At 42.1% G+C, this 10,343-nt stretch overlaps 1 protein-coding gene across 1 annotated transcript; it reads left to right on the forward strand.

Moving 5' to 3' along the window:
• Positions 1-2,880: 2,880 nt before the first annotated feature.
• On the forward strand, positions 2,881-6,835 carry LOC138884118 (uncharacterized). The gene is made up of 6 exons (XM_070164926.1): positions 2,881-4,173; positions 4,266-4,340; positions 4,968-5,264; positions 5,676-5,873; positions 5,955-6,191; positions 6,494-6,835. Exons 1-6 carry the CDS (start codon positions 2,881-2,883, stop codon positions 6,833-6,835), a joined length of 2,442 nt encoding a protein of 813 aa, XP_070021027.1.
• Positions 6,836-10,343: the final 3,508 nt, after the last annotated feature.

Here is a 10,343-nt window from a genome sequence, read left to right on the forward strand (position 1 = left end):
TGGAACAATGCAAAGAGGATGAAGAAAAATACATTAGTAAAGGACGTTGGCAGGCCCGAGTGTACTCAGGAGTACTTGATTTGGTTACAGTCCATCCCGCCAGGAGTCAGCACCCCATTGCCAGCACAACTTAGGGGTCGGGCAGTTTAGACAGGTGATTTTGAGGAGGCATCGGACCAAGATCCCTGGGATAAGCTTGAGTTGATAAAGTCTCAGTTAGCGGGATTGGCAGCAAATGTGGAGCAGCATGGCCAGTATTTGTTTAGGGTCGGCCTTCAGGATGCGGGGGCATACGCCAGGGCCTTTATTCCTAGCATCGGTGTTTCTTTACGAGGCATGTTACAGAGTTTGAGCATGATGGACAGCCCAGGACCATCCCGGTCAGGACAGTCGCATTCAGGAGCAGCTTGACATTCTATTTAGGTGTTTTGAGATTGTCTTATGTTGTCTTTTACTTTCGTGTCTTGTCTAGAAGTACCGAGTCCTTTAGGTAGTGTCAGAGTCTGTCGTAGTGTAGTTGAGTCTGTCATGTCTTTCATTATCGTATTTCCCTTTGTATTTTAATATTGAAAAGTTTTAAATGAAAAATCCCAAAAATATTTTATTTTCAGTTTATTTTCCACAACTTCTCCAGAACTACGCTTGGTCTGATTCATGAGGGACATGATACATAAGCAACCTACATCGGGTTCGATCAAATCATTTTTGGTTCAAAATAAAAAGAGAAAGAAAAAGAAAAAGAAAAGAGTGATAAGAGGTGTTGGAAAAGAAAGAGAAGAAAGGATTGAAATGAGCAAATTGGGATGATGCCATATGACCCTGCGACCCTCAAAGCCATTTTAGAATCGTTAATCGTTGCTAGGTGCATTGCACGTAATATGATATTATTATTTGATAAATGCTATAACTCTAACATGGTGGTTTTGTGTTGTTGTCCTCTGTTATCTCTATTAAGTTTCAGGAAGGTGGTTAGTTTGTTGGCATCGTGGCAAGTCATCCACACAACACCCGATCAAAGCGTCAAACAGTTATGGCTAGCAAGGAAACAAACACTGGAGTTGTAGACCCACCAAGGGAGATTGTTGAGTCGGAATCAGAATTGCAAGAGGAGGTCCGAAGGTTGAAGCACCAGATGGCGGAAATGTATCAGGCCTGGATTAAGGGACACCCTCCACCCTCATTCCTTACCAACTACATAGAAAACCCTGCTTCCATTCCACCACTCTCTCAATCCCAGATGCCCAATACCATTGATCTTTCACCACAACACGCACCTGGCTTTACCCCTTACCACAACTACCCTGGCACTTCAGCCCAAACTGTTCATGCTCCGCCAGCCAAAACAACCTCGTACCCTGCTCCGATATCTGCTCCTATTTTTGTACCCCTCCACAAGCTACCTTCCACTGATCCTCTAGTGGGCCTGCATTCCCCGCTACAGATGCCCACTACTATGCACCGGAGCCCACCTTCAAAGTCCCATATCCTTACTCTTACACTTCCCAATTTGAGCCTCATGTTGAAACTGACAAACCACCCAAGAATGCAGAGAAAGAAGAGATGTTTAGGAAGGTACAGAGTCTGGAGCAATGATTGAGAAATATGCAAGGGTTGGGAAACCAAGTGAGTGTGGCCTATAAGGATTTGTGTTTGTTCCCCGATGTCCAACTGCCTGCTGGGTTCAAGATGCCCAAGTTTGACTTGTATGACGGACATGGGAATCATGTAGCTCATCTGAGAGGTTATTGCAGTAAAATGAGAGGCGCCGGGGGAAAAGATGAATTACTGATGGCATACTTCAGCTAAAGTCTGAGTGGGGCAGCTTTAGAATGGTACACCCGCCAGGACGCCAACAGGTGGTACACCTGGGACGATATGGCTCAGGCCTTTGCCCGGCACTTTCAGTACAATATAGACATTGTTCCATACCACCTATCTCTGACCAAGGTGGAAAAGAAATCCAGTGAAAGCTTTAGAGAATATGAGTTCCGATGGAGGGAGCAAGCTGCACAAGTCAATCCTCCGATGGAGGAGGACGAGATGGTTAAATACTTTCTTCAAGCCCTAGAGCCCACTTACTATGGCCACTTGATCTCAGTCATTGGTAAGTCTTTCAATGATGTGGTAAAGATGGGAGAAATGGTGGAAGAGGGGTTCAAGTCGAGTAAGATCATGAGCTATTTTGCTATAAAAGCAACCACCCAGGCAATTCAGACTGGTACCGAAAGTTTGCTAGGCAAGAAGAAGAAGGAAGATGTCGCTATGGTTGTCTCCAGATCATGGCATGGATAGAGGGGTTCACCTCATCAATACACCCATCCTCGACCTCGACCTCAAGCCTACGCCCAAGCTTCATAAAATCCACCTCAACATTACTTTTCCCCGCAAAACCCCCAATACTCAGCCAGGCTATCCCAATACCTTGTTCACCATGCACAGTCATATGCTCAACCCCCTCCTTACCCGCGTGCTCCAGCTCCGTAGAATATCTACCCAACTCCACAAAATACCTATCCACCCCCACAACCCTATCAAAACCCCACTGGTTCAAATTTTCGATCAAGGCCAGAGTATAGGAGAGAGAGGCAGTAGCGGAAACAAACTTTTACCCCGTTTGGAGAGTCCTATGCTAGTTTGTTTCAAAGGTTAAGGTAGTTGGACGTCTTGAGGTCGATTGAGTCAAAGATACTGAATCCCCCTCCAAAAAACCTCGACTATTCCCTAAGATGTGCCTATTGTTCTGATGCTCCAGGGCATGACATAGAGAAGTGCTGACATTTGAAAAAGGCAATCCAGGAGCTTATTGATACCAACCAAATTGTAGTCCAAAGCCCAAACGCGCTGAACATCAACCAAAACCCTTTGCCAGCCCATGCAGAGATGCATATGATTGAAATAATTCACAAGGATGGGGAGCCTAGGAAGTCTTCTAAGTCTGTCATGATAATTCGGGCCAGTGAAAGCAATTTGGTTAAAGCTCCTGACTCTACCAAAGCGAAACCCTTGATCATTGAAGGGGTGATAGAAAAACCGAGCTCGCTCAATTTGAAACCACCAGTGTTGGTCGTGAATGGGCTGTCAAAAGATGTTATGGCAAGTCCGGAAAGTTCAAAAGTGGTAGTACCAGGGATTCCAAATAAGCCTGTCGTAGTTGTGAAGGGGGCTCCTGCTACCCCTATCATCATTAAACCAGTAACCCAGCTTCCAGTGGTGGATGCCAAGGCTGTTCTGTGGAATTATAAACAAGTGATGGTGACATACAAAGGAAAAGAAATAAAAGAAGAAGTTAATGAAACTGGAGGATTGACTCGTTCTGGGAGATGTTTCACCCCAGAAGAATTAAGGAAAGCCAAGCCATTAAAGGATAGCCCAATGCCAGTAAAGAAATCAGTCACCGACGAAGAGGCTGAGGAGTTCCTGAAAAAGATGAAAGTGCAGGATTATTCCATTATGGAGCAGTTAAGGAAAACACCAGCTCAGATTTCTCTTTTGTCTTTGTTGATACATTCAGATGAACATCGCAAGGCCTTGATAAAGATTTTGAATGAGGCACATGTTCCTGATAAGATCACAGTGAACCACTTGGAAAAGATAGCTGGCAAGATCTTCGAAGCAAATAGGATCACTTTCTCGGATGATAAACTTCCTATGGAGGGTACAGAACACAACCGAGCTCTTTATCTCACAGTGAAGTGTGAAGATTCTGTTGTCTCAAGGGTTTTGGTTGATAATGGCTTTAGTGCAAATATTTGTCTCCTGTCTACTCTGCAAAAATTGAAGATTGGCACCGAAAGAATCCACTTGAACAGTGTGTGTGTTCGAGGCTTTGATGGGGGAGGTAAAGATTCTGTTGGAGATATAATGCTCGAATTGTCGATAGGGCCTGTTGAGTTTACCATGGAATTCCAAGTGTTAGATGTGGCTGTCTCCTACAATCTGTTGTTAGGCAGGCCCTGGATACATACTGCTAAGGCAGTCCCGTCTTCTCTGCACCAAATGGTGAAGTTCGAATGGGACAGGCATGAATTAGTTGTGCATGGTGATGAGGACTTGTCAGCTTGTAATGATACAATTGTTCCGTTATCGAAGCTGAAGATGATAAGGGACCTTGGGTCTATCAGACTTTCGAAACAGTGTCTGTTGAGAAAATTCCTGAAGGAAAATGCATTCCAGGTCCTAAGCTATCCTTCGCGTCCGTCATGGTTGCGAATGAAATGTTGAAGAATGATTTTGTGTCGGGCAAGGGTTTGGGCTCATTTCTGCAGGGTATTGTGCATCCAGTGCACCCCAGTGGGAATCCTGGTACATTTGGTTTGGGATTCATGCCTACAGAGAAGGAGGTGAAAAGGGTTAAAATCCGAAACAGAAGGTATGGTCGCTCTCCAAGCCCATCCCATACATCTCTAAGTCTTTTGTCAAGCCAGGGACCGAAAAACCTCCAACATTCTCAATCCCAAAACTTGTGGTCGATGTTGATGAAGAGCTGATCAAGAGGTTCCAAAGTCTGTTCGAAGAGGTCAATATGGTAGAAGTTGGTGAAGGCTCTAGTAAAGCAAATGTGCAGCTCGTTGGCCCATAGAAATTGGGAAGCTACTCCTCTCCCCACTAGGAGGGAGTTTTGGTAGTTTGCTTTGTTTTCCTTTCTGTTATCTGGGTTATTTCAGGGTTGTAATCCAGATTTTTAGTTTTTGCTTGTTTTGATGTTCAAACCCTTCTATCCTTTTATTTTCAATGAAATGCAATTTTTCGTTTTCCGTTATTCTTAATAGTGTTTTATTTTGTTCTTTTTTCTTTTGTACAGTTCTTTTTATGCTAGTTACAATGACATGACATGCATGAAGAGTTTTCAGCCGAGTCTTAAAAGCCAATCTAATTCTGAAATAACAATCCAAGAAGTAGAATATGATGAAGAAGCAGCATTTGAGGAAATCAGTAAAGAGATAAAACAATTTGAAGAAAAACCAAAGCCTAATTTGAGTGAGACTGAAGCAATCAATTTAGGGGATCAGGATGATGTTAGGGAAACCAAGATAAGTGTGCATTTAGAACCTCAAGTTAAGGAGGAAATAATCAAAACATTGTTTGAGTACAAAGATGTCTTTGCATGGTCATATGACGATATGACGGGCCTGAGCACTGATCTGGTAGTTCATAAATTGCAAACTGATCCAGCATTCCCTCTTGTCAAGAAAAAGTTGCGAAAGTTCAAGACTGATATGAGTGTGAAGATCAAAGAAGAAATCACAAAGCAGCTTACTGCAAAGGTCATTCGAGTCACTCGATATCCCACTTGGTTAGCCAATGTTGTGCCAGTACCAAAGAATGATGGTAAGACCAGGGTCTGTGTTGATTACCATGATCTTAACAAAGCAAGCCCAAAAGATGATTTTCCATTGCCGAACATTCACATTCTGATCGATAATTGTGCCAAGCGTGAGATTGGGTCTTTTATGGATTGTTACGCGGCATATCACCAGATCTTGATGGATAAGGAAGATGCAGAAAAGACAGCATTTATCACGCCATGGGGAACATACTATTATCGGGTAATGCCATTTGGTTTGAAGAATGCTGGGGCAACTTACATGAGGGCGATGACCACCATATTTCATGACATGATACATAGGGAGATCGAGGTTTATGTAGATGATGTGATCATAAAGTCAAAGAAGCAGTCTGATCATGTCAAGGACCTGAGGAAGTTTTTCCAAAGGCTCTGTAGGTACAACCTCAAGCTCAATCTAGCGAAATGTGAATTTGGTGTCCCGTCTGGGAAACTGCTAGGATTCGTGGTTAGTCGATGCGGTATTGAGTTAGACCCATCGAAGATCAAAGCTATTCAAGAGTTACCACCGCCAAAGAACAAAACAGAGGTGATGAGTTTTCTTGGAAGGTTAAATTACATCAGCAGGTTCATTGCTCAGCTCACGACAACCTGTGAGCCCATCTTTAAGCTACTGAAGAAGAATGTTGCGGTCAAGTGGACTGACGAATGTCAAGAAGCATTTGATAAGATTAAGAGGTACTTGTCGAATCCACCTGTGCTGGTCCCACCAGAGCCTGGAAGACCTTTAATTCTCTATCAAACAGTCTTGGATAATTCTTTTGGCTGTGTATTGGGTCAACATGATGTCACGCGAAAGAAGGAGCAAGCAATCTATTACCTTAGTAAGAAGTTCACTCCCTATGAGGTTAAGTACACTCTGCTTGAAAGGACATGTTGCGCCCTGACTTGGATGGCACAAAAGTTGAAGCATTATCTGTCTTCCTACACTACTTACCTCATTTCTCGTATGGATCCTCTAAAGTATATCTTTCAGAAGCCTATGCCCACAAGAAGACTTGCAAAGTGGCAGATTTTGCTTACAGAGTTTGACATCATCTATGTGACTCTCGGACCGCGATGAAAGCCCAAGCCTTGGCCGACCACTTGACCGAGAATCCGGTGGATGATGAATATGAGCCACTGAAGACTTATTTTCCTGATGAAGAGGTCATGTGTGTTGACGAGGTTGACCATAATGAAAAGCCAGGTTGGAAACTCTTCTTTGATGGAGCTGCTAACATGAAAGGGGTTGGAATAGGGGCTGTACTTATCTCTGAAACAGGGCAATACTACCCTATAACAACCCAGCTTCGATTTTATTGCACCAATAACATGGTTGAGTACGAAGCATGCATTCTAGGTTTGAGGTTAGCTATAGACATGGGAGTCCAGGAAATACTTGTTCTGGGAGATTCAGAATTGTTGGTTTACCAGATTCAAGGAGAATGGGAGACTCGAGATTTGAAGCTCATACCGTACCGACAGTGCCTGCATGATCTTTGTCAATGATTCAGGTCGGTTGAATTTAGACATATTCCCCGGATTCATAATGAGATTGTTGATGCCTTGACTACTCTGGCGTCAATGTTACATCATCCGGACAAGGCTTATGTTGACCCCGTGCATATCCAAGTTCATGATCAACATGCTTATTGTAATGTGGTGGAAGAGGAAATCGATGGCGAACCTTGGTTCTACGATATAAATGAATACATCAGGTCGGGGGTATATCCAATACATGCTATAGGTGACCAAAAGAGAACCATTTAACGTCTGGCTAGTGGATTTTTCTTGAGTGGAGGAATCTTGTACAAGAGGACTCTGGATTTAGGACTTCTGAGGTGCATAGATGCTAAAAAAACTTCAATTATCATGGCCGAAGTGCATTCTGGAGTTTGCAGGCCGCATATGAACGGGTATGTCTTGGCAAAGAAGATACTTTAAGCAGGTTATTATTGGCTCACCATGGAACGAGATTGTATCAGTTTTGTTCGCAAGTGTCATCAATGCCAGGTACACGGTGATTTGATTCATTCTCCCCCATCTGAGTTACACACAATGTCTGCACCTTGGCCCTTTGTTGCTTGGGGCATGGATGTTATTGGACCAATTGAGCCAGCAACGTCAAATGGGCACAAGTTTATTCTGGTGGCCATTGATTACTTTACCAAGTGGGTCGAAGTTGTAACTTTCAAGTCCGTGACCAAGAAGGTAGTGATGGATTTTGTTCATTCAAATATCATTTGTCGGTTCGGAATTCCCAAGGTGATCATCACAGACAATGCTGCTAATCTCAACAGTCATTTGATGAAAGAGGTATGCCAACAGTTCAAGATTATGCATCGAAACTCCACTCCGTATCGCCCTAAGGCAAATGGTGCGGTTGAGGCTGCTAACAAGAACATAAAGAAGATACTTTGTAAGATGGTTCAAGGTTCTAGGCAGTGGCATGAAAAGTTGCCTTTTGCCTTACTGGGTTATCGCACTATTGTTCGCACTTTAGTAGGTGCAACTCCTTATTCACTGGTATATGGAACTGAGGTAGTTATACCTGCAGAAGTTGAGATTCCATCCCTTCGGATCGTCGCAGAAGCTGAAATTGATGATGATGAGTGGGTCAAAACTCGGCTCGAGCAGTGAGTTTTATTGACGAGAAAAGATTGGCTACAGTATGTCATGGTCAATTGTATCAGAAAAGAATGGCAAGAGTATACAACAAAAAGGTGCATCCTCGGAAATTCGAAGTGGGCCAGATGGTATTGAAACGCATCCTTCCTCATCAGGTGGAAGCCAAAGGCAAGTTCGCCCCAAACTGGCAGGGGCCATTCGTTGTGACAAGAGTGTTGCCCAATGGTGCTTTGTATTTAACAGACATAAAAGGTAAATGTGTAGATATGACTATCAATTCTGATGCAGTTAAGAGGTATTATGTATGAATTCTTCGCTTACCTTCAGTTGTATTTTGTACTTGGCATATTCAAAGTTGAAATGACGAAGGCATTTTGTTCCGCTACCCAGACACTTGCATCCTTTGTTACCCCTTTTGAGCTTTATTTATTTTCTTTCATACCTCTCTTTTGGAATCAGTAGCAGAAGTAGAGAATGAAAAAAATGATGATGAATGAGTGAAAATAAGAAAAACAAAAAAAAAAGAAAAAAAAGGAAGAAAAGAAGGAAAAGGAAAGAAGAAAAAGAAAAAAAGAAAAGAAAAAGAAAAGAAAAAGGGAAACAAAAACAAACAACTTTCTTTTTGAACTACGTTCGACCTGATTCCTTTTAAGGATACGTATGCAGCCTCACGGTTCGGTCCCATCAAAATAAAAATAAAAACTCCCCGGACCCAAAGAAACTGGGGCAGAAGTTTTGGTTTTGAAAAGATCTGATTCCAAAAGTTGTAATTTTGACCCCTTTTCATCTTAAGTTAGTTTGAGCCTTCATGCACCCTTTATTTCTAACCCTGTTCAAAAGCCTATATTATGGTCCAAAGAAAGACCTTCCAATCAATCTTTGATAATGCTACGTCAAGCAAGATAGAGGTATGATTTACATCATGGGTAACACTTTGATAATGGGCACAAAGGAAAATTGAATAAATGAGAGAGTCTTATTGGTGAAAACCTTGACCGGCACCGTAAGGCAATGGTGAGATGAGAGAAAATTTAAAATGAGAGAGTCTTATTGGTGAAAACCCTCGCGGGCACCATAAGGCGATGGTGAGTTGAGATATGAACAAATGAGAGAGGCTTGTTGGTGAAAATCCTTCGGGACGCTACAAGTCGAATGAGGCTCACGACTTTACAGAGAAATTGGATCAGTGAAAGCCCGGTTTTGAAGTACGAAGACAGGACATGAACTGAAAATATGATTGGTTGGACGGATTAGGCTGATCAATCCGAAATGCATGTCATGATCATTGGAGCTGACTGCTTCCCTCAGATAAGTCTTCTTTTCTCATTCTTCTTCATATAGTGATCTGTGCTCAAAATTTTCCTTTGTTCCTTTTGTCAAAAATCATTTCACTTTGCTCTTTGAGTCTATCTTTATGGGTCTCTTTTGAGTCAGCCCTTGTTGAACAAGCAGGAAAGGATTTCAAAGCTTACTACCAGCTTTTAAATTGCACAAAGCGGAGCAGTCCAGGCACATCACAATTGACTTGATTTAGAATAAGCAGTATGGTGATAGCTGAAGTTCAGGCAATCAAGTGAATCTTGAATTTTGAGAAAATACAAGGATTCAACAACTTTCAAAATGAAAACACAATGCAACAAGTGAGTGTGAGAGATTCAGGTCATGCAGAGGTTTTGTGGTCCAGTTCCAATCAAAAGGTCAAACAACTTCTTACCAACCCGAAGCAGCTAATCAGAATGAAGCATAGCAGTGGCGGAAGCAGACACTCAGCAAGGATGCCACAAACTAACCATCACGTTTTCAAACTAACAAGATTTTATTTGTCTGAAACAGGGGCAAGAAAATTTTTAAATCCACAGGGACCTCCCATGGGAAAGCATGGTTCAGGGAGCAAGAAATTCTATTCAGAATCCTCAAAGATGAAAGCATGGCTCAGGTAAGTTCGTTCTCAGTTCTCAGAACCCTCCTGGATAATGGTATTTAATTTAAAATTTTCAGAACCCTCCTGGATAATGGGAATAAGTTTTTAAATTTTCAGGACCCTCCTGGCTAATGGGATTTAGTTTTTAAAATTCTCAGGACCCTCCTGGATAATGGGATTTAATTTAAAATTTTCAAGACCCTCCTAGATAATGGGATTTAATTTAAAATTTTAAGGACCCTCCTGGATAATGGGATTTAGTTTTAAATTTTCAGGACCCTCCTGGACAATGGGATTTAGTTTTTAAATTTTCAGGACACTCCTAGATAATGAGATTTAGTTTTAAATTTTTAGGACCCTCCTGGATAATGGGTTAGTTTTAAAATTCTCAGGACCCTCCTAGATAATGAGATTTAATTTAAAATTTTCAGGACCCTCCTGGATAATGGGATTTAATTTTAAGTTTTA

This window comes from Nicotiana sylvestris, chromosome 2, assembly GCF_000393655.2.
Source record: "Nicotiana sylvestris chromosome 2, ASM39365v2, whole genome shotgun sequence".
Lineage (NCBI taxonomy): Eukaryota > Viridiplantae > Streptophyta > Magnoliopsida > Solanales > Solanaceae > Nicotiana > Nicotiana sylvestris.

Bases quoted from the DNA above. Each gene is read 5' to 3' on its own strand.
- LOC138884118 (XM_070164926.1), top strand. From the start codon at position 2,881: ATGCATATGATTGAAATAATTCACAAGGATGGGGAGCCTAGGAAGTCT. The intron at 4,174-4,265 runs GTCCTAAGCTAT...TCATTTCTGCAG, and splicing joins TGAAGGAAAATGCATTCCAG to GGTATTGTGCATCCAGTGCA. The intron at 4,341-4,967 runs GTGAAAAGGGTT...GAAAAACCAAAG, and splicing joins TCATGCCTACAGAGAAGGAG to CCTAATTTGAGTGAGACTGA.